Here is a 24,819-nt window from a genome sequence, read left to right as displayed (position 1 = left end):
TAATTTCCTACTCACTCCTCATGCTAAGTCTGCCCAGGCCATGTCATGCTCCATCTCAACACTCACACATTCATTCATGCAACAAACATCCTCCAACGCTCACTGAATGCCAGGCCTTGTGCTAGGTGCTGTGAAGAGTGACGGCTCAAAGCACTGGGATGCAAAGAGGAAAAAGACAAAAAACCCTGTCTTTAAAACTGCCATTTTAGCCCTGGCCAGTTTGGCTCATTGGTTAGAGCGTTGGCCATTGGACCGGAGGGCTGTGGGTTCGATTCCTGATCAAGGGCACATACCTTGGTTGCAGGCTCCAACCCTCGTGCGGGAGGCAATCAATCTATGTCTCTCTCACATCGATGTTTCTCTCTCTCTCTCTCTCTCCTTCTTCCCTCCCTTCCACTCCCCTAAAAAAATCAATGGAAAAATATCCTTGGGGGAGGATTTTAAAAAAACACCCTGCTATGTTTTAGAGACATGTCAACAGCTGTGGGCAATGGGAAAAGCTTTGGATTCAAAGTAGTAGGAGCAGTCCCTGATCCTCTGTATGATCTTATTCAGGCACTTAACTTTTAACCTCTCTAAGGCTCACTGTACTCATCTATACAATGGGGATGCTCATATCTACTTCACAGACTTAAGAAGACTGGGAGAGTCGATGCATATGAAAATGATTTGTAAGCTGTGAGTGATTGTAGTAAAACAGAAAAATCTCTGCTCTTCTGCTCCACTCCACCACAAGCCATGATAAGTCGAAGACCAAAGAGCAAAGTTCAGTCTCTTTTCCTGAATGTCTTGTTGAGGTTCTGAAAAAGTCAAGGATTTGGGATCAGAACGTAGGTCCCAGGAAAGTGAGGAAGTGCTTCCCAAGCAAAGCCAGTGGTGACCTTTGAAAGACCAGTTACAGTGAAGCTATGAGGACAGAACTAAAATTGAAAGGGGGGCAGAGTGATGGGAAGGAAGAGAAGTAATGAGTGTCTCAGTTTCTTTACCTGAAAAGTAAAGAGAACACCTACTGCCCTAAAAGGTTAATTTTCTCTTTGACACTAGAATGTCAGAAAGGTTAGAAAAGCAATGAAGCTGAGATCATATGTATCTTCCAAAGCTTAGAGGATAACTCCTAATATAAAAGATCCCTCAATGGACCAGACCAAATAAGTTAAGTCAGATGACCCTGGATTAAAGCTTTCATCACTCACCTCACTTCCCAGACACCAAAAACTACCCACCCAGCCTGAGTTCTGGCCTCTCCCCAAGGATATGCCATCTCATCTTCCAGGACTGTGATGGGGACCCTCCTCTTGCTGTATCATCAGTCCTGTTCTTACAGTGCAAATAAATTGCTGCAGTGGGGAGGGGGACAGGAGTGGAGGGAGGGGACCCAGCTGGGCTCTGACAGCTGAATTGCCCCTCTACAGAAGCCTTCATGTCCAGAGATTCTAGGCATCCTTCCTGCCTGAATGCTGGCAAGTCATGCTTCAAATATGAGCCAGGAGGTGGGAATGGAATCCTGGAAAGTCAAATTACAAATGGGACTGTATTTTCTGAAAAAAGCAACCCTGGTTAGAACAACTACGTGTTTATTTTTTTTGGTTAGGGCATGGGAGCTTTCTCAAGTGTTTCCCTAATGGCCTCCTAGTTAAGTCCTCGGATCATTTAACAACCTGTGAAAGGTCTTTGGGTGAGAGGAATGGAAATTTCTCCCACTTAACAAGAATGTGCAGATATAAACATGAACTGCAGGTTCTCCGGTGGCATCTCTGATGGCACCTGAAGGTCTGCTGCTGGCCCTCGTCTGCTATGCCACTGGCCGGAGGGCAGGCGACAGGTATGACCAGAGCTCTTGACAAGGAAGCCCCCTCTTACCTTTTGCTAATGCGGTACTCCACTGGTAGCTGCTTTTCACCTGATGCCACCACAGATCTCTGCAGCTGATGGCAAGAAAATAAGAGAAAGTCCAAGTGGTTATGATACGGGAAGGAAGAGCTCTGGCATTTCCATAGATGTGCCCCTCTCCTCTCTAGGCATAAACATAACAATCTCCAGTTCCTCCCAAATTAAAGGATATTTTGCACATGCTACTAATTTAGTGATTGCTATTGATCTTGAAAATAAAAAATAGGACGTGACCAAAAATCTTAGAGTTGAAAATAATCTTTAGCATCGAGTCTGGTAGACAGTAAACAATAAAAGTCTGTTGAATTGAAACAAAGTGATACTTGAATCCCTATTGCATCTGCAAGGCTGTAAGTTCTGTGAGTAAAGGGGCCGCTTCTCATCCCTCTTTGTATCCCAGTGTCTGGAACGGAGCCTGCCCAATGGTAAGCGCTTAGTGTTGAGTTAAATGAACACCTCCAACAACAGGAAACTTTCTACCCTCAGAGGCAGCCTATTTCTTATAGTCTAACAAAAGCCCTTCCTTACAGAGAATCCAAATCTGTTTGCTACAACTGCCTTGACTGGCGGGGGGGGGGGGGGGGGGGTAGAATCAAACAGGTTTGAAGTCATTAATTTAGCTGAATGACTGGACATAAAATTTACATTATTTTTAAATAAAGTGGCTTCTAATTGTAAAAGCACTGTACCAGGGATAGAAAGAGAAATACTGTTTATTTTTGGCATCTGTCATCAGAATGTCAGCTTCATGAGGGCAAGGACTTGGTCTTTTGTCAGTGCTGAACCCCCAGGGCCCAAAGAAGGCCTGGCAGAGAGGGGTTACTCAATACTGGGGAGATGAAGAGAGTCCTGTGCCTACAGGCCCAGCCCTGGCACTTCACATGCAGTTAGAGCAGAACACGGGCCAAAGGACTGCATAAGACAAAAACCCTTTCCCTTCCCAGGGCTTCTGTAATGCTATTGTTCCTGCTCCTGAACCAGGTGGATCCCCCTGGAAAAGCCTCTTCCTTTCCTTGGATCCGTTTCCCCAGCTATAAAATGCAGCATGTGAACAACATGTTCTTGGGAGTTCCTATCACCCTACAATATCCAGATGCAGGAAATCAGTAGGCGACTGGTGTTGCTTCTACCTAATCCTTCACCAGTTGCTCCCCGCATCTTCTCTGGAGTTGTTCACAGGCCAGAGGAGAGATTCATAGAGAAGCAATGCTCTCTTCTGTTTTTTAGGGCAACACCAGTGGTTTAAAAAACAATACCACCCTAGTCCTGACCAGTGTGGCTCAGTTGGCTGGGTGTCATCCCGTACACATCAACGTATCTCTCTCTCTCTCCCCCTCTTCCTTCCTCTCTCTCTAAAAAAAATAAATCTAAAAAAAAAAAGTAATAAATAAATCCTAGGGAATCTCTGCTTCCTCACTCCCACCATTAAGGAACCACTTTGCACTTAATTCCTTTAACATTTATTGTACACCTACAAGTCATTCATTTTGGGGGACAAATATTTATTAGTTGTTCTCTGTGCAAAGCACTGTGTTAGGCATTGGAAATATAACATATGAAACCAGACATAAGTCATGCAATGGCATCCTAAGGGGCAAGTACAGAATGCTATGTAAATATTGAGAAGGAGCACCTAGCCCATTCTTATGGGGATAGAGAGGCCCCCCAGGATGCCCAAAAAGCAGCTGAAATCATACAGGTGAAAAGAGGTCAAGGCAAGAGCATTTCAGGCAGAGAGCAGAGTGTGCGTGGAGGCTAGTGAGAGTATGACCTGTGCGCGAGGATGCAAGTTTAGTGTAGCAGCTGGGGTGTTGAGTGCAAGGGGGACGTGCTATGGGAAGGGTTAGTGGCAGCCAGGCCCAGGAGCTCGTAATCATTCAAGAGCAAATGCGACCCATTAGTGCCCTGGCCGGTATGGCTCAGTTGGTTGGAGCGTTGTCCCGTACACCAAAAGGTGGTAGGTTCGATTCCAAGTCAGGGCACATACCAGAGTTGTAGGTTTGATCCCTGGTTGGGGTGCATGCGGGAGGCGGTTGACCCATGTTTCTCTCTCATGTCAATGTTTTTCTCTTTCTCTTTCTCCCTTCCTGTCTCTAAAATAGATGTTTTTTTAAAAGTGACCCATTAGAGAATTTAAGCAAGGGCTTGACATGGTCAGATTCAACCTTTTAAAAATTACTCTGGTTGCAGCTGGTATGATACAAGGCTAGGCATTTCTAGGAAAAAATATGATCTCAGCTAGTTTACAGTCTAGTTGTGGGGACAGGATGTTCACCCAGGAAACTGTCTGTGATACCAGGTGACACATAAATAGCAGAATAAATGAAAGTACCAAACAACTGGTGACAAAGCCTTCAGTTCAGAAGACGGAGAGGTTATTGTATGTGGCCCCCAAAAAGTATTCTGAAAAAATGTTTCCACTGAAAGAATCAATGAAAGTGGGCCACATGGTCAGGGCTAGTGGGCCAATGGAGGCGTGGGGTTCAACCGAGTCTTTAAGTATGTAGAGAACGTGGATGTGGGTGGGGGCGGGGATGGTGAGAGAGCATTCTTTGGTAAAGGGACAGTGACTAGGAAGCAGATAAATTCAACACAAGCCTTTGAGGTGTCTGTGCTTAGCTTCCATGCAGCAGCCGCCACCACATAAGCCAGGGCATATTCCTGGAAGAGCCAAAGATCAGACAGGGATGAGCCACCCCAGCAAGACGTTTCTGGGAAGGGAGTATGGCAAGGTCTGTGCATGCCAAACAGATGACCTGGCCATGAGGGATTAAGTGAATATCTCCCAGTGAACCGCCAGTCCTGTTACCAAGGCAACAGAATTGTTCTCAGGAAAAAGTAGCTGCTGGCCAACTGCTCCAGCTGGCTCGCAGAGAAGCCGAAGCTATTGAAAAGACATCGTTCAGCTACCCACTGGAGCTCAATCATCTCAAAAACCTTCTCTGCAAAGATTCTGTACTTCACTGGATTGGCTTTTAGGTGGAATGATTATTGCTGCTTCTCCCCTCCAGTCTATGTCTGCTGTCAGAATCCTTACAATCTAAAGACCAACCTTGCTACTCTCATGTCTGACAGCTCTTCCCTGCCTCTGGGATAAAATCCAAATCCCCCAGCGCGGTCTTGACAGCGCTTCTAAAGGTGCCTCAGCGTGCAGCCTCACCTTCTACCCGCCCCATCCCTGCACACATCAGCCACGGAGCTCCCCCATTTCCTGAACACACTGCATCTCAGGTCCTCACAGAGACTGCTTTGTCTTCCTGGAATACACTTTGCCGCCTTGTCACTGGGATGAATTTCATGTCCACAGGGAAGCCTTCTCTGTTTCTTCCTCTCCCCTCAGCTACCCCTCACCCAACTGCCTTTCCCTCAGAGGAAGGTTCACTTTCTTTCGTGTGTTTTTTTTAATCCCCACCCGAGGATATTTTCCCCATTGCTTTTCAGAGAGAGTGGGAGGGAAAGAGAGAGAGAAATACTGATGTGAGAGACACACATGGATTGGTTGCCTCCTGCATACGCCCCAACTGGGGCCTGGGATCGAACCTGCAACCAAGGTACATGCCCTTGGCCAGAATCAAACCTGGGGACCCTTCGGTCCGAGGGCCGACTTCCTAACTGCTAAGCCAAACTGGCTGGGGCAAGAAGGTTCACATTCTTATGCTTCCATAACAACTGCCTGCAGACACCTCTCTGAAGCACACAGCACAGTGTTTTGTAAATATCTATTTCCCCATCATGCAGGACGTTCCTAAAGGGAGAGGACCCATGCTTAATCTCTCCATGGAAGCCCAGCACCCAGTATCGTGTCTGGCACACAGCAGGCTCTGCTCTCCTGATGGACTGACGGGCTGCTGCAATTCTGAGACAGTCTTCAGGTGCCATTTGTAAAAAGGCAACATGTTGTGGTGGTGAGGTAGACTCCACTGTATTATTTTTCTAAATATTTGCCACACTTCCTGGGGGATAATGAAATGTCCCCTCTATATCGATGTCAAGCTTGGCACAGCGACTAGCGACTTGCAGTGTCTTCCCTGTGGGAGAGTTCTATATTCTTTCCCTCTCAACGGCAGTGGTGGCCGCACACACTGCTTTAACCAACGAAATGTGAACAGAAGTAATGTCTGACACGTCCAAGCAGAAGCTTTAAGAGCCAGCTAGCAGTTTGCCACCTCTGTCTGTTTCCTCTCCCATGAGACTGGCTGTGTCCCAAACAGAGGCTGCTCAGTCGGGCTGGGTCCAGAGTGAAGACAGCTGGGGCAGGGCTGTAATCAGCCCACAACTAGCATGTAACGGGAGAAAGCAGCAGACTGGTATTGCTGTCCCAGAGATTTCGGGTGTGCTTGTTACCGAATGGAAATTAGCCTGAGTGAATTGATACAGGGAGGTGGACTGGCAGAGTGACAATCAATGCATCTCTACGTTCCTGTCCTGCTCTAGCTACATGTGTGACCTTAATCAAGTCCCTTCCCCTCTCTGGGCCTCAGTTTCCCTTTTAACAAAATAATAAAGCTGGACAAAATAATCTATCCACTCTGTAATTCTGTAAATCTGGGCCAGGATATCTCTCTTGCTCCTGTCATTCCACCTCTTTTTTTCCCCCCTTCCACCAATCACACAAAATAATGGATATTTTGGGAAGGATATCTTCTTTTTTTTAGGTTCAACTGATATACAATTATATGCACAGAACTCAAGTATACCATTTGGCGAGCTTTGACAAATGACCACAGCTGTGTACTCCATATCCTTAAGAAGATATTGAGAGCCCATTTCAACACCCCAGAAAATCCCTTGTACCTTTTCCCAGCCAATCCCCTCCCTTCAGAGGCAATCACTACTGTGTTTTTTCACCATCGGTTAGTTTTATGGAATGGTTGTCATTTCAGACTCCTGGACTGATGAAATGTCTAGCTGTTCAGGCTGCACACTCTCACATGCCTGAGCTCTGGGTGTGTGAAGACAAAAGGCAGCTCTTGGCAGGCACTGTGGATACTCACCCATGGTTCTGCGAGACCTCTAATTTTCTGAGCCTCCAAGTCACTGACAAAGTCATGGTAGAGGACAACATAGGGCTCCAGGTGGATGACCTCCTTCCGGACAGGCTGGAGCAGCAGGTAGGGACTGGAGTTGGTCTCGTAGGAGCAGTAGAGGCTGGGGATCTGGTAGTGAGTGGGCTGGAAGGAACGACTAGAATCAGCATAAGAGGAAAGAGTCTGGGAGCTGGCACTAATTTATGGGAACTACAGCATTAAAAAGTGGAATGTGGGAGATTCAGAATGTGGTCACTGATGCCGTCCAAGTGAGCTTTATTTATTTTTTTACTGCATTTTTATAGCCTTTTCTCTCATATTGTCCCAATTCTACCCTCTCTCTATCCAAGCAGGTTCCCCTTTTCTGTTTCCCTGAAAAATCCTACCTGGGAACCTAGGGTTTGACATAACCCCTCATAGGCGTCTCTGGTCTGCAGGTGGGGCACATTGGGTCTCTGGATTACAGCCTCCGCTACTGCCTGGTTGGGGCTCTCTGCCAAGAGCTTTTCATATTTCAAGACATTCCTGGCCATCCTCTTGTTATCTGGGCCTGGGAGAAATCAGCGCAGGGAATAATACAGATTAAGAAACAGTGGGCCCAGGGAGTACTGCCAAGGTTTCCTACAGCTTCACAGTCACACACGAGCAGCAACTCGACACCTTGGATAACCCCTGTGTCCATGCACAGGAGAATGTAAGGCCCTCACTCCCAGAAGAGTACCTGGTATTTTACAAAGATTGAATTGGGCTTGATAAGATCTGAAGGTGCAAAGGACTTTGGAAAGGAAAGTGGGACTTAACACTCTTAGACCAAGGGATCATCGGGATGGCAGCTCTAGGCTTGTGTGATCGTTAGTTTTATGCACAAGGGATAAGCTTTATTCTTTCATTCATTCATTTACTCATCTGTTCAGTAAATCTTCAGTGAACGTCTACTATGTACCAGGTACTGTGCTAGAGGCTAACCTCCTAGAGTTTACAATCTAACAGAGAAAAGAGACATTAAATAACTAGCTACAATGAAATATGTGCTATGGAAGAGAAGTTGAGAGAGCCAAAGCCTATAGCAGAGACTCAGCCTTTTCCTCCTGGAGAACTGGAAACTCAATAATTCCCAACTCTTTCAGATCCTCCAAAATTCCAACTGCCTAGACACAGCAGAGCAGTATGGGACAAAGCTCTGGTTCTAGCCTGGGTTCCTGCAGGGTCTTGTGTCTGATCTGTGCCCACTTTGGCTGCAAGATGCCCTGTGGGTTGGCAGCTATTCCTGACCTGCTAGCCTCTGTGTAGGATTCTCAGTGCTTCTCAGAAGAAGGTAATGAATTGCTCTCATGCTTCCAAAACATCTTTCTCAGTGGAGCTCAATGTATTTCTAACCATCACCTCCACATTTCTCCTCCAGCCCCAAACAGTTATATGTTAATATTGCTTCAGTGGGGAACAGGTTCTGGATTGGGAGCCACTTTTTTCAGGGACATCTAAAGACCCAGGTTTGGCAAAGGAGGGAAGGAGGGGACAGAAATTACCATTTTTTTTTTTTTTTCTGCAAAAGGAGAAACAAAATTTTGAAGAATGGAAGTGATGAACCCAAAACACCAATGAAAATACTGCAAAGCCAGAAATGGGACTGGGAATCTCAATTTGCTGTGTCCTTCTTATCCACCTATAATAGTGCATAACTTGGGTTCTCTGGGAGAGGCAGAGATTTTAATTGAGCAGAAAGAAATAAAGGGATGTGGGGTTCTCATTTTGCCTGCACCACTAATTGCCCATGTGTTTCCAGACGATACAGCTACTTCTTTATCCTACAGTTTGCCAAATTATCAGAATGGAATAACGTTACTAAATGGAATCATTAAAAAGTGATAAACACAGTTTAAAGTCCTACATAAAATATCTTATAAATATTAAAACATTATAGTGATTATGTATTTTACTTTAGCATCTAAGTATCTTATTGAAGGAAAATCTGGGAAGCCATCTATTACCAAAATTTTAAACAAAAATATCCAAGCAGAGAGCTAAGCTAGCAAGTCTCCTTCTTGTTCAACTCTGGTGAGGGTTGAAGCTGAATTCTGTACTAACTGGCAGGATGCCTGCATAGCAAAGTGAGCCCCGCTCTAAAGGGGCAGACTGATATCTCTTTGTAAGTAGTTGTGGTGAATAATCCTGCTGAGTCAATCTCCTTGCACACACAGCTCCCATTGATGCAACTGTTCCCAGGTCTACTTCTCAAACCTGGGTCTTTACATGGCCCTGAAGAAACTGGCTCCCAATCCAGAACTTGTTCTCCATTGAAGCAACATTAATATATACTGTCTGGGGCTGGAGGAGGAAAGGCACAGGTTACTATCTTCTTAGCATTTTCCAACTAACTTAAAAATCCCCCCCCAACCCCCAGCAATGTATCAATCAGTATGTAAGATTTAATCCAAAATTATAAATGTGACTTGGATTCTGAAATTAGGAAAATAAAAATAGAGAGCTGTATTCCATTTGCAGAGATTAAAGGCCAAGAGCAGCAGGGATTTCCCAGTAACTCAGACCTGTGACTTATCTTTTATCATTACGTACTGTAGAGAAGAAACTCTCGGGAGAGGCTGAGGGCACAGGAAACATTTCCCGCCTATTAAAAAAAAAAGAGAGAGAAAGAAAAAGAGAAAAGGGAGAAAAAGGAGTTAACTGCACTGAGATCTTCTCTGACCAAATCAATCAATGGATTTTCAAAAGTATTACAAAATATTCTTACTACAAGTAGATAATAAGACTCACTGAAATGAGCAGCATACTAGAAATGAGGAGAGTCTCCGTCCTAATTCAGGACTGCAGCCCTGGTATAAATCAGGTCTCCTCAGCTCCTCACTTACAAATGACTTATTACTACACTTACCGGGGAAGAATGAAAAATAAATGAAAATAAACTTTCTTAAAACGTCCTCAAATCCTAAAGCATGCAAAACCATGTAGCTGCAGGGAGGTGTTATTTGGGTATATTTCATTATTAAACTTAATATGAAACTATACAAGCCTTAGTAAAAATACAACTTCTTTTTCAGGCTCAATAGTTGCTAGAGTCTACAAAGTTAGTGGGAGTGTGGAAGGCAGTTAGGTATGAGCAGAGCAAGGATGTTGGGCCAGGTTCAGGAGATCACCAGGGTGGAAAGCCCCAGGTGGCTTGCAACAGGCAAAACTATGGAAACACGGACCTGGCCCCCAGGATAATCTTCCCTCCCCTAGCATATCGCTGGTCACATGGTTCAAACCCCCTGACCTTCATATCTCTGGTCATGAGGCTTGGACCCTTCCCTGACCTTTCCTTCCCTGGCATGTCACTAGTCATGAGGTAGACCCCCTTGGAGGAAAAACAAGGGTCCAGAGAGTGGCCTCATTCGTGTCCCAAGTGGGCCCTTGCATGACCACTCCTTTAAGGATTAACTTCCAGGGATAACATCTAGGCCTCAGTTGTCTTTCACCCCCAGATTCAGAAAAGCAGCAAAACCAGACAATCAATGCCATAGCTGTCATCAGGACCAGCTGCACTGACTAATGACCCCCTTGCCCTGTCAATGGCCAATCAATGGAGACCACAACCCTGAAAGGATACACCTGGAAAGCTGATGAATATTCTATTGAGATCCTGCCCTGAGACCACCCCTAAAATTCCCAGCCTTAAAACCCTTAGGACGAAGGACTCAGTGAGGCTCTTTCTATGGAGCATACCCGAGCCTTTCCCTACCTCCTTCTCCCAGGCACGGGTTCCTTGCTTTTCTCTTTCTCCTAAGCTCCAAGGGCCCTTCTTCTGCCTCTATAACTTGTTTCCTGAGCCCATGCTCAGCTAGCTCACTTTTCCTACCTCTGTGACTTTCTAAATAAACTTTTGTTTGTATTTGAGTCTTGGCTCTGAATTCTTTCTTAGCCACAACTCAAGTACCGAGGTTGCTGAACCAAGGTCCGGTCTAACTCCACCAGTCTAACACCTGGTGCCTTTTTCCTGCCAACAGGAGGGAGGCAAAAGAAGAACTCAGTCTGAAACATTCCCATTAGATAGTAATGAACTTTCCCTGTAGCCTTTCAACCTTGGGCTACACATGGTCAAAAGTAAACAGGACTTTCCAGACAAACCTGGGGAACAGAACCAGGTGTAGGTGGGCTGCCATCCTGCTCTATTGATGAATTGATAGAAGTCTATTTCCTTCTGGTCATTTTATTTTTGTGTATTAAAATTTTTGTTTTTAGTGATAAAAGCAATATTAAGCACATCATAAAACACATGAGAAATAAAAAAACATTCCACTGAAACCGAGGCACTCCGAGCACTCTGGATAACATAGTCTTTACATAGTTATAATCGTATTTCTTACACATTTTCATATCCTGATTGTTTCACTCAACATGGCTATCAAGAATGTATTTTTATATATCATTACAAAAATAGTCTTCAGAGATAGCATTTTAAAATTATTATTTTTAATTGTGGTAAAAATACCACATAAAATAAATTTACTACCTTAACCATCTCTAAGTGTATAGTTCTGCAGTATTAAATATATCCACATTGTTGTGCAACCAATAGCAGAATTTTTTCATTTTGCAAAACTGAAAGTCTGTATCCATTAAACAACTCCCAATTTCCTCTTCCCCTCAGCCCCTGGTAATCACCATTCTACTTTGTCTCTATGAAACTGACTCTCTACATACCTCATACAAGTGGAATCATACAGTTTTTGTCTTTTTGTGACTGGCTTGTTTTATTTAGCATAATGTCATTAAGGTTCACCTATGTTGTGACATGTGTCAGATTTCCTTCTTTTTTAAGGCTGAATTATATTCCATTGCATGTATATACCACATTTTGCTTGTCCATTCATCCTTTGATGGACACATGGGCTGCTTCCACCTCTTGGCTGTTGTGAATAGTGCTGCTATGAACATGGGTGTGCAAGAGACACAGCATTTATTTCATTTATTTATTTTTTAAATATGTTTTTATTTATTTCAGAGAGAGGAAGGGAAAGGGATGAGAGAGAGTCATTCATCGGCTGCCTCCTGCACACCCCACACCAGGGCAACCCGGGCCTATGCCTGAACTGGAATCAAACCGTGACCACCTGGTTCATGGGTCGACACTCAACCACTGAGCCACACTGGCCAGGCAAGAAACAGCATTTTTAATGGCTGCATTTTATTTCATGGAGAGACGACATCACAGATGACCTAGCCATTCCATTACTGTTGGACATACAGGTTTTTTCTAATTGTTTAATATCATGAATTATTCTGTTTTACACTTAACAGAGGGATAGTTAAGTAATCTGCTGACATCTTATAATGTCAGATGTTAACTAAGGGTTGTAATTTTTGAAACTCTTTTGAGATGATGAGAACTATACTATAATTTTACATATTTTTAAAATACAGGGTTTTTTTTTACGTGATGAAGTTATATTTTATCAAGAACAATGTTAGAGTTACTTTTGATGTTTCAGTTAAATTTCTTTGGAAATGTGTATACTAAATAATGTTAAATGAAAAAAGAGACCATACACTTGTAGTGAGTAATGTAATCATAACTGCTTCCATGTATTGAGTGCATATGTGTCATGAATCGTGTTAGGGCTTTACATGTATGAGCTACATTTTCATAACAACTCTTTGAGGTGAGCATTGAATGGTAGTAGAATATGCCATCCTAAAATATGTCTCTTTGGCATAAGGATTATTCTAAGCTAATTATTTTGAGAAAGAGCAGACACAGAAGTTCTGAAAACCAGAGTAGATGTTACCCTTTTGTAAGGGAATCTCCATTTGTAAGTTTCTCCCTCTCTGGACCATGAAGAGAAGGGTGACTAAATCACAAGGGAATCTTATCCATTAAAATCCGCATAACTATCAATAAAGGTATATATTTTTTAAAAATCTGCTTAACCCTTGTTTACCCTTGTTTACCATGCTTTTCTGGGTAACCTCCCATAACTGGTCTCTCCCCACATCTTTCTTTCTTTGTCTTTAGCTGAATATGGTATTGTTTAAAATTCTATTTTCATTTATCAATTACAGTTGACATACAATATTATATTAATTTCAGGTGTACAACATAGTGATGAGATATTTATATAACTCACAAAGTGATCACCCCAATAAGTCTAGTCCCCATCTGGCACCATACCTAGTTATTATACTATTACTTGCTATAAGCTGAAGATGATATTTAAGATGGTAACTTAGGTTACCTCAGAGCGTTACTCATTTTTCTCCAGGTATCTTTCATATATACATTAGGTATACATATTAGTAAACTTCTGTTTATTTTTCCTCTTGTTAATCTGTCTTTTATTATAGGGAAATCTCAGCCAGTAACTCAGATGGTTAGAAGGAAAATTATTTTTCCTCCCCTACAGCATGATTATCATTCCCACTTTAAAGATAAGAAAACTGAGGTCCAGGGAGTAAGTTGCCTAAGTTTTTTTTGTTTTTTAAATTTATCTTTATTGTTGAAAGTATTACAGTTGTCCAAGTTTTAACAGAATTTGAACCCAGTTCTGTCTGATTTCAGAGCCTATGGCTTAACTACTATACTCTATTGTCTCTCATTATTAGCAGTTACTGAAGTATTGTTTTACTAAAATATATCATGAAAAAATATTATGTATAATTATATAGAATACAATTATATAATTTTTTCATGGTATATATATATATGTATATATACAGTGGTACCTCGGTTTTTGAATGTAACCCGTTCTGGAAGACTGTTCGAGTTCTGAAATGTTCAAAAACTGAGGGATCAACAGCTGACAGCTACGCCTCAGGATCTTGCCCTCAGCGGAAGCCGGGTGGCGTGTTCATCTTCCAAGGCGTGTTCGAAAACCGAAGCATTTACTTCCAGGTTTGTGGCCTTCGTAAACCAAAATGTTCGTCAAAGGAGACATTTGAAAACCGAGGTACCACTGCACATGTGTGTGTGTATAAATTACATACACACACCCTATATAACTTCATATGATAACGAAAGGTCTATGGAAAGACACTTATCTCGAATTTACTGGGGGTAAAAAGGGGAACATAAAGTGTCTATAAGACAATGCCTTATGTGTTCTATTACTGTTGCATAAAAAAATTGAGCTGTAAGAGCACAAAGAAGGAGAGTCTGTGGAGTCTCAGGAGAACTAAGGAAGACTTTACAAAATAGGTGACATTTGAGCTATGCCTTGCAAGATGAATAAAATTTACCAGACAAAGCACGATTGTGCAAAGGGAGATTTTAGCAGTGAGTAGAGGGGAAATCTAAGTCATCACGGGGGGGATGGGGGGGGGCAGGGGGGCGGGAGGGGGGAACAAAACTAAGTACCAGGCATCGATTTAAAACCCTATCTTTCAGGGTAAACTGCTTTAGTTTATCTTCTCCGAGTCTCTCTCCATTTTCTTCCTCTATTAAAATTCAATTACTTCCTGCCCTTTGTTGCATCACAGTGATTCTATTTCAGTTTTAATATGTAGCAATTGAGCAGGGAAGTTAGCAGAGGTACCCTGGAAAGTTTTATAACAAAGACCCACTTACCAGAAACTTCCAGGAGAGGAACAAGACCATTTGCTGTACTGAGAGCAGATACCTTTTGGGAGCAACTCGTGGGATTGGACCACCCACAAACTCTCCCCTTTTCTCAGCAAAAGGGGGAAAGAAAAAGAAATGTAGGGAGCAGAACTGGTTTATTAGCTTTGGAAACTCTAAGGAATTGGCTCTGCAGTGACTTTTTTAGCCTATTCTTGAAGAATGTACAAGTCTGTTGGGAAATGGGGTTAGCTATACCAAAAGATGGCAGCTCCCATATTTAGGGAAATGAGCTTCCACATGAGGCACAACAGGTCTCAGATCAACAGTGTCAAGGAAAAACATCTGGAGGTGGCATTGAGCTGGTACTATGGACCAATGAGGCCAGCTCTACACCTGGACACTAGTCATGTTACAGTTGGACTCCAATGCAGATGGAAGACGGTAGCAATCAAACTTCTTCCTTGGACATTCGCAATATCATGGCATAATATCTGTGAAGAGTTATGAGTTGTTGAAAGTGCAAAAGAGTGATCTACATTGACCATGAACCCATTAAGCATTTGTTGATGCAGCTGTTACTGCTACGGGTTAAAGTATTCAGTGCACTGGAAACAGCACTGAACTAAGAGTCAGACAGACTTGGGGTCTCATCCCGGCTCTTTGAACTTTGTGACAAGTTAGGAATTTTTGGGAGATTTAGTTTACTCACATGTGAAATATGGAAATAATAAAACAACTGCCCTGCTTGACTCACATTTGGTCCTGTTGGGAAGATGAAATAAGTTAAGAAACATGAAAATGCTTAGAAAATTGTAAAGCAGATATAAAGCATTACATTTATTGTGATGAAACTAATGAGTCTCATTTACTCTCCTACCTGGAAATAGGCAAAGGCCAAGTGATCCAAGGCATCCTCTAGACTTGCCTCATCCTCTGTATTCCAGTCTCCATAAGATCCTCGGAAGAGACTGACGGCCTCCTCCAGCCACGGAATGGCATGGTAGTAATCCCCCATGTCATAGGCCACCTGTAGGGAACATAAATACTATCATTAAAACCTTAGCCCACAGGCAGAGGGAAGGAAATGACATACAAAGAGTGGAGGCCTTTGGAACCCAAGAAGGCAACTTTTCATCTCAAATTCATTTAAATTCAATTTATTAAGCGCCTATTATATACAAGGCATTGTACTAGGTATAGAGAAGAGTTCTTGCATTTAAGGAATTTATAATCTGGGGAGAAGACAGATATGAACTCAAGTTAACTATAATACTAGGCAGAATGGCATGAACTCTCAAAGGAAATATATGTAATATGCTGGGGAGACACAGAAAAAGGAGGAGGCTTGGGAATCTCAGAAGGTTTCATGAAAGAAGTGCCATCTGAGATGGGATGTCCTTGAAGAAAGGAAAGGATTTCAATAAGCCAAGATCGGAAGAAAGGGCATTTTCAGATGAGGGGATGGTTGAAACAAGCCAAAAGCAAGAATGTGTTCAAGGAGTACATTTGCTGTGGTGTAAGGTGAAGAGAAACAGGAAATGAACTTAAAAAGGCAGCATGGGCTAAGCTAATGAGAGTCATGAAAGTCATGTTTTTAGGAAGATATTGCTGGTAGCAGTGTGAGGAATGGACTAATTCATTCATTTACTTACTCAATATTTACTGAGTGTTTACAATGTACCTGGTGGCCCCTGCCCTTAAAGATCTTAAATCGAGGGGCACATGATAAACCAATAATTGTGACACAATGCATTAGACACTATAGTGAAGGTACACCTGGGAATGCTATAAGAGCTCAGGAGGATTGTCCTAGATTAAATGTTGGAATATGGCAACATGTACTAGACATAGCACCTGTCTCCTAATAGCTTACAGCTAACTAGAATACCAGAACTGCTGGTGGAATTTCCTGGAAATTTATGTCAGAGAAGGCATGAAATTATAAAGTTGCAGAGTTGGAAGGACTCTTACAAAATGATCAGATTCAGGTCTAATTTCCAGACAGGCAGGAAGATGGCAGAACATAGAGATGCCATGACTCTGTAGGCTAAATATAAGTCAATTCCTATCCCAGGTCTGCCCTTTACCTGCTATGTTATCTCTCTGGTCCTCGAGTTTCTTATTTGTGACAGGGTTGAGTTGAAGAATGATAATAAAAAATGATTGAACTTTTTCTGCTAAGTTAATAATTTATTTAAGATTTCCATGAGAAAGATTGAGATAATTGGAATCCTTCCAGAACCACAAAGCCTTCGAAATTTTGAATAAAACATAACAAACATTTTATTATATATTTTCAAGAAAGAATCAAAAACACCCAGGTACCAGAAACAAAAAGGGAGCTGAAAATCCAAGCAATAAACTCATGAGCAGATGCTGAAGCTGCCTACAGGATGGGGGTGGTGTTAGTCTTAGTAACCTTGGTACTTTATTAACCTTAGTTTGTAATGCCCACATGAGGACAGATGATGAGCCATCTGTAGACTTCCCAAAACCTAGGACACATTCATAAAACTGAAACCCATGAAAAACTATACCTCAAGAAAAAGAGTAGACCAGAAAAAGTCTACTCACTGTCACAAAGAGACAAGAAAGTTGGTTTGTTTCTATCTGGGCTCTGTTTAGGAAAATAAAATATCTTCTTAGAATATTCACAACCTTAAGCCTATTCTTTGAATGAGTGTAGGGTGTGAATTTACATTTTTCATACAGTTAAGGAACCCTCAGGCCAATAAATCAATATAAAAATAGATCTAAGCTCACTGCAAATCAAAACTACAATATCACCTCACACCTGTTAGAATGGCTATTTTCAGAAAGACAAGAGCTAACAAGTGTTGGCGAGAATGTAGAGAAAAGGAACCCTGTGTATTGTTGGTCAGAATGTGAACTGGTACAGCTGCTATGGAAAACAGTACGGGGGTTCTGCAAAAAAATTAAAAATTAAACTACCATTTGATCCAGTAATTCCACTTCTGGGTACTTATCCGAAGAAAATGAAAACACTAACTCAAAAAGACATATGTACCCCCATGTTCATTGCAGCATTATTTACAGTAACCAAGATATGGAAACAACCTAAGTGCTCATCGATGGCAATGTATAAATGGATAAGGAAAATTGTATATATTACACACACAATGGAATATTATTCAGCTATAAAAAGAATGAAATTTTGCCATTTGCAACAACATGCATAAACCTTGAGGGCATTATGCTAAGTGAAATAAGTCAGACAGACAAAGACAAATACCGTATGATCTCACTTTTATGTGAAATATAAAACAAGCAAACAAAAAAACCCAAGCCCACAGAAACACAGAACAGATTGGGGAGGGGGGGTGTCAAAAGGTACAAACTTCCAGTTATAATAGTTATAAAATAAATAAGTCATGAGGATGTAATGTAGAGCTAAAAAGCAAAAACAAAAAAAAGGATCTAAGTCCAGTGATACCACCAGAGTATCTGAAAGAAGAAAACCTAAAGCTCTTTGGGGAGATATTCCCACAATTCTGGGCACAGAGATTCTTTTAGGGGGAAAAAAGTCCTGCTAAAAATAAGCTCACAATCAAACATAATAAACCATATCAGGAAATAATTGGTTATGAACAAGAGTCAACAGACACAACAGTAGGGTAGGGGTATTAGACAATTAAGAATTTCAGAAAATAGAAGGACAGATCCACTTTAAAATAAACAATGATGGAGGGAATTGGAGACAAGTAGATGAAACAAATTTGGCCGCATATGAATAATCATTGAAGCTTATTCTTTGACCCAACACCACTCCCAGGTTTTTAACCAGGAGATATGAAAACAAACGTCCACAGAAAAACTTCCAAAAGAATGTTAATAGCTGCTCTAGTTACAGTAGCCCACGCTGGAAGCAATCCAAGTATCCATCAACAGGAGAATGGATGAACAGTTTGTGGTATATTCATACCATGGAATACTACTAAGCAATAAAAAGCAATGAACTAATAGTAAATGCAACAAACATGGATGAATTTCACAGGCATAATGTGCTGAGTGAAAGAAGCTGGACTCAGAAGAGTATATACTGTGTAGTTCAGGCAACAGTTGTCTGGCACCTGGGTAAAGTAGAGTAGAAATGGTGGTGGGTGGTGAGAAGGAAAAGAAGTGAGGCTTTATTTAGCTCTGTGTTAATTCTTTTGTAAAAACCTGAAAAAAAATCTGTAACAAATAGAGCAAAATCTGAACATATGTCTCATCTCAATTACAGATATAATTACAGATATAAAGATAATGTTTTATCTTTCAAAATAAGTAAATACAGAAATAAAGACTGCCAGTGAAACTTTCAGGAAGTGACTTACTAAATTTTCAACATATGGTTTTAGTCTCAGAAAGGCCTCACTACTGAAGCATATGCTGACATGGAACTATTTTAACAGGCTTAAATCGAAATTAGCCATGAACATGATGATTGAGCTCTGATTCCATTCAGGGTCTCAGAAAAGGGGAAATGGTCCACAAAGAGGCTTAGGGCAACTCACGCTGCATTAATTTGGAAGACTGATCCTCAAAACTTGGAATGAGGACACACAAGGTTCACTTTCAGATCTGCTAATGAACACTACAGGAGCTGGAAAAAAAATCACTTTCCTGCAATGTGCATCTTCAAAATCAAAAAGGATTTACTCTACTACTTCTTAAGGCAAAAGCTAACAAAGAGTATATTGTAAAATGACCTCAAGTGTGCTTATGACTTATGATCAAAGATTAGTTAAATATCTCATATGGAAGCTTCCTGAAGTCTATTTCCTCCAGTAATGTTAGAGTGAATGGCCTGTTTTGTGTTGCTACTTTAATTTAGTATTTCTAAATGCCTAGGAAATGTGCAAGAGATTCCAGAGAGTCTCAGGAGGCCGAGTTTCCATGATCTTCCCTCCACATCGCCATCTCCTATCCCTTTCTCCCACTCTTAACTCTGCTTCTCCTTTCCACCCAGCTGCTCATCGACGGGCAGGGTGCTATATCTAGGGTGACCAAAGGACTATCTCACCCAAGACAGTTCCAGGTTATGTTTGTTGTCCTGGCTAATAACACCCCTTCCACTCGGTAGTGCCCTATGTGTATGATCAATTTATTTGTCATGGAAAGAGTCTGGGATTTGGAGTTAAAAGACCCGGGTTCAAATTTTAGTTCTACTTAAAATTGTGAAACCTTAGGCAAGTTCTTTACCCTCTCTGAACCTCAGTTTCTTTGGGGAATAACAACAAATTTCCAAGTTTGCTGTCAGGATTAGAAACATGTAAAAGCAATCAGGATGTAGTTATTTCATCTACAAGAAAACAGAGCTGAGCCATTAACCCTCTCTCTGCTTATTGTTACCTTGCCAACTTGGAAGCAGTCGTCCGCCGTGAGGGAGAAAAGTCGGCTGGGATTGTATAGGTCAGTGACCGCGGAGCCAGTGACTCTCTGAAAGACGCCTCGAGCAAGGCCCTTCACATTGAGCATGTACACGTCCTGCAGCCGCATCAGGGCCCTTGCTGCTCCCTCAAGGTCCTCAAAGGCTGGCAGGTCCTGCTCCACCTTCTCGTAACCATCCCTCAGAGCTGTAAAGGTCGTGATAACAATCCACCATTCAAAAAGCAGGCAGTGAGCATTTAATACGTGCAAGGCACAGTCACCCGACCACATACTTCAAGGACAAAGATAAAGTCTGATCTGCTTTTTTCCCCCGCGGCAAGCGCAGTTCCTGGCACAGAGCGGAGTAAAAACTAAGGCGCACACTTTACCCCATTGTCCCACCCTATCTGTCTCCAGGAGTCTTGCTATTTTCGGGTACAATTCTTCCTCTTAACTTCCCCAAAGTCAACAAACGTGTTCAAGTACAAAGTAGAGTAAGTTAGGAAAGTGATCCCGCTACAGATCACACTGTAGTGGCAACTTAACAAAAGAGAAATTATAAGACATCACTTTCTTCATCTATGTAAATGGGATGATATAACCTGTCATTCTTTGCAGGACTGTAGTGAAGATCAAGTGAGATAATGGATATGAAAGTACTTTCTAATGTAAAATTCTATAAACATGTTAACAAGGGGACCTTGTTCTTTGTAATAATTAGAGCTAAGGAGATCAAGTAATACCTACCCACTTCATTATGCTTCATCACATCCCTTCAGAATCTCTCTCCTTTCCAGAGTCAGGAGATAGAATCTTCTCTTTACCCTCCAGCCCTCCTCCTCATTACCTCGGATGTTCTCACTGGCCTCCAGACTATGTACCACATTCCTCCAGTCAGACTGTAGGCGTTTGATGAGAGTATATGCAAGCAGAGGGTTAGACACAGGGGTCGCTGAATCCTCATGCAGAGAAAGCACCTTGTCGTAGAACCTGAAAGAGAAGACTAGGATCATCTCACCTACCGATACAACCACTACCTAGGAAAGGCTGGCATGCTCTGTATACATTAAGAGTAGTTAAAAATGAAATGCTGAGCCCCTGGAGACTCAGGGAAAATTCTAACCAATACACAAAAAATATGAAAACTGCCAACACAACAAAAGTAGATCTATTCATTTGTTCATTCAATGAATCAGTCTCTACCAGTCAATTACTGTATATCAGGCATTATTCTAGGGGCTAGAGATACAAAGGCAAGAAAGGGTCCAGCTCTCAAGGAGTTCCCAATCCAGAAAATGTTTTTTTCTCTCATCATTCTATATTCAATACTTAGAATATGGTAGAAGCTCAAAAACATTGTTCAATTAATTGCAACAATTGTGATACATGCTATGAGAGAAGTGAGCATATAATGCTATGTAACGCTATAGCAATTTGTAGGCAGGGTACCTAACCCATGTGGGAGCTAGAACGTATAAGGAAAGACTTCCCAGAGGAGATGACACTTGATCTGAGTTCTGAAGGATTAGTTAAAATATTGATAGCTACTACTTATTGAGCCCTCACCAGGTATTAGGTATTCTGCTAAGTGCTTTAAACACATAGTCTCCTTTAATCTCCCTCAACAACTCTTAGATTTTATCATGCACATTTTAATTTTTTAAAAATATGTTTTTATTGATTTTAGAGAGACAGGAAGAGAGGAGGGGAGAGAGAAAGAGAGAGAAATATCTATGTGAGAAACATTGACAGGCTGCCTCTAGTACACACCCCAAATTGAACCGGCAACCTTTTGGTGCACAGAATGATGCCCAACCAACTGAGTCACATGGGCCAGGGATATCGTGCCCGTTTTACAGGAGAAGAAACTAAAACAAGGTCACACTGTTAGCAACAAAGCCAGGAATGAACCCATGTCTGCCTGACTCTGAAGCCTGTTCTCAGCTGACTATGCCATACTGTTTCCCATGGAGCTAGAACAAAGAAGGGAGGAAAAATGTTTTTTTGAGCCAACAGGGGCCAATGTGTACAAAGGCACAGAGGCTTGAGATGTATTTGTTCATTAATAAGTCACTCTATAACTGGTTACTTGCTAGTTGTCAGACTCCATGTCGGAAGCTGGACAAGATAACGTTCAGTGCTCAAGGATTTCATGGACAAGAAAACAGATGTTTTTCTCATTACTCTATGCCTAAGTTTAATACATATTTCTATGAAAGAATGAATGTAATACCATATTCTTCTAGGAGCTAGGAACAAAATTTTGAATAAGGCAAAAACCCTGGTCTCCGAGACTCACAGTCTATTGGGTAATATAGACACAAACAATTACATTACAGATGCAACACCAGATTCATGAACAAGGCTTATAGAAAGGGGGTGATTGATCTGGCCAGAGCAGGTCAGAGAAAATAATCTCTCCTTTCACAGAGGAGATAATAAACTGAGACTGGATGAGTAAATGCAAACATGAGGAAGGGAGGAGAAGGCCTCCTTCCAGGCAGGCAGAGAAAATTCCAAGGATGCAAAAAGGTACAGAGAGAGAAAGTAGGGGACTTACAAGCAGTTTAGTGTTGCTGGAACACAGGGTGTATCAGGACATGGGTAGATCAGACTGGAGAAGAGAGGAGCACCTCATAGACCTTGCTGAGAAATTTGGTTTTTACCCTGAGTGCAACTAGGAGCCACCAAAAGGTTTTAAGTGAGAGTGGGATGCATTATGACATGCTGACATACATAAATCTGTGAAAGGGTGGGAAGTGGAAGTGACTGGAGACAGAAAGACCAATTTGGAGGCCATTTCAAAATTGCGAGCAAGAGACAGGAGAATCTGAACCATAACAGTGACAGTGGGGGCAAAGAATGGCATGAATTCAAGGGAGATATTTTGGAAGTAGCCCATGTAGAAATTGGTGATGGCTCATGGGTAATAAAGAGGTAGGGTTCTCCCTACCTTTCTGGCTTCTAACCTTTCTGGCTTGCCATCATTTGCAGAAAAGGGACAGAATGGTGGGGCCAGAATGATCACCTTTTTAGTTAATTTCTCTCCTTTTCAGATATCCTACAAGAGTGTTCATAGAAGCAAAAGATGCTGTCTCTTTTTCTGGTCTACTATGGTCATTCCAGTTCTAACACACTAGCGGGATTTATATTATTGAAATTTATTGATTATCATAAGGCAGGCTTACAAGCTCTAGTCCTGCCTTCTAAGAATTTTCCCCTTGCTTTAAAATTATTAATTTCCAAGAAATATAGTAACAACAAAGGAAGTAAAAGAAAAGCATGTGATCCAAGTGAAAAGGGTATGGATTTATGTGAATGTGCGCAAGGGCACGCGAGAGTATAGGAGTCCTTTGGCAAGAGTGGAGGAATTCCATCAGCGCAGAGGGATGAAAGTGAAGGAGATAGTGGTTGGGTGGGGGGAATTTCAAAGCCATCAAGCAGAGTCTGACCTAAAGATTTCTCAAGGGTGGTTCTTGCAACTATAAAACAGAGACTGAAAATAGAAGATGACTTGCCTTGCGGTGCTTCCAGGAAGTCAAATGTTCAATTCAAGCATAAACTAAGGAAGGGGAATCTGGGCCTAGGTGTTCCAGGGAGGGGATGGGAAGCCTGTCAAATCCCAGGATGTCTCTGATCCCCAAGCAGGGCTGTTTGAGAGCGGCTACCCTAGGGTTTTGAAACTAAACCAGTCTCCAGGGTGTGGGATTTTTTTTTTTTTTACTACCGATTATTTCCTGCTTCAGTTCCATATGGAACTACTTAGTGAAAGATATTTCATTGCTATACCAAAAAAAAAAACACACCAAAAAAACCTTATAGAGACTTGGGCTTGAGTCCAACCTGAAGAGTAAGTGTCCAGGAACAACTCAGGCTGAATGGGCAGCGATTTTATAAGACGGTTGGACAGGGAGGAGCTGGGAGGAGACCTGAGACATATCCTGACGCACCCTCCAACTATCCTTCAGTTTCTTCCTTTATAAAATGACGGAGCTGGTCTAGTCTAGAAAATCTCTCTTCTAGCATGACCGTTCTAGTATTTCTTTCCATCACCTTTCCCACAACTGAATAAACAGATTCCTCATCTGATGCTCGAGGACTAATGTTTAACAAGCATCAGAGGAAACTGAGGCACAAAGGGAAAGAGGTAAGGCAGAGAGGTGAAGATTGTCCCAAGTCACCAATCAGATCAAAAGTACTATCTCTTTGTTCTCTTCCCAGCCCACTTTGTATTACGGGGTCAATTTATTTAGGGCAGGGGTTTGATCTTTCCTGCAGCACATAATTCAATTCAGCGTTCAGATACATCATTTTTCTGTAACACAGAGAAAAAAAACCCTATCCACTAATATCTGAGGCTGGTTTGGAATCCAAATGTTGGCCCTCTGCCCAGCCTCTGAGCAAATAGCTGGTTTTCAGAGACCGAGTAACTGGATGCTGAATTCAAACCTCACGGTTTCCTAAATGGCAAATGCTGCTGAGAGTGGAAAAGCAGATCCTTTCCTTCAAGAATTTGCACATAAAATGTGCAACCCAATCCCTGCATTAAATAGAGCCTGGATAGATGATTCAACCACAATACATGGGCTGTTTTAATTCAATATGTTTCTCCTTTGGCTTCAAAATGGCTTTGCTTCAGTTCTTCTGAGACATTTGGAATGGTTAATTCTTAGCACAGAAATAATTGCTGCAGATATTACTCTTTCAATCTTGGTAGTTTTAAAAAACTTCACCAACAAAAAGAGCTAGGGATTAACTATATATATATATTTATTTATATATCATATTTATATATGTAACTAAAATGTACTGTATTAGCATATAACTATATATACTATAACTAGTATAATTTTTATTTATTAATGTGGGTAGGGAGTAGTTTTAACATAAAAAAATATTTCATTTCTAAATTTAAAAATTCAAAGAATATCAATTGAGGCCCTTAGAAATAACATCTCAAGTCCATGAAATCACCAG

At 41.7% G+C, this 24,819-nt stretch overlaps 1 protein-coding gene across 2 annotated transcripts in view; it reads right to left on the bottom strand.

Moving 5' to 3' along the window:
* Window positions 1–24,819, bottom strand: part of P4HA3 (prolyl 4-hydroxylase subunit alpha 3) — a gene marked incomplete at its 5' end in the record, with an annotated part of 31,803 nt that overhangs the window by 5,502 nt on the left and 1,482 nt on the right. Inside the window, 7 exons of one of the 2 annotated variants that reach the window (XM_081154438.1) lie at window positions 1,861–1,925; window positions 6,885–7,061; window positions 7,304–7,467; window positions 9,492–9,543; window positions 15,347–15,496; window positions 19,825–20,048; window positions 20,690–20,832. In XM_081154438.1, coding sequence (XP_081010564.1) covers window positions 1,861–1,925; window positions 6,885–7,061; window positions 7,304–7,467; window positions 9,492–9,543; window positions 15,347–15,496; window positions 19,825–20,048; window positions 20,690–20,832 — 975 coding nt within the window. Of the gene's footprint in view, window positions 1–1,860; window positions 1,926–6,884; window positions 7,062–7,303; window positions 7,468–9,491; window positions 9,544–15,346; window positions 15,497–19,824; window positions 20,049–20,589; window positions 20,833–24,819 lie in introns of both variants that reach the window. The other variant, XM_081154439.1, reaches the window with a different exon arrangement.

The sequence above is a fragment of the Miniopterus schreibersii genome, assembly GCF_964146895.1.
Source record: "Miniopterus schreibersii genome assembly, chromosome: 12".
In the NCBI taxonomy this organism is placed as follows: domain Eukaryota; kingdom Metazoa; phylum Chordata; class Mammalia; order Chiroptera; family Miniopteridae; genus Miniopterus; species Miniopterus schreibersii.
The sequence above is the reverse complement of the archived record's forward strand: the minus strand, read 5'-3'. Positions and strand labels throughout refer to the sequence as shown.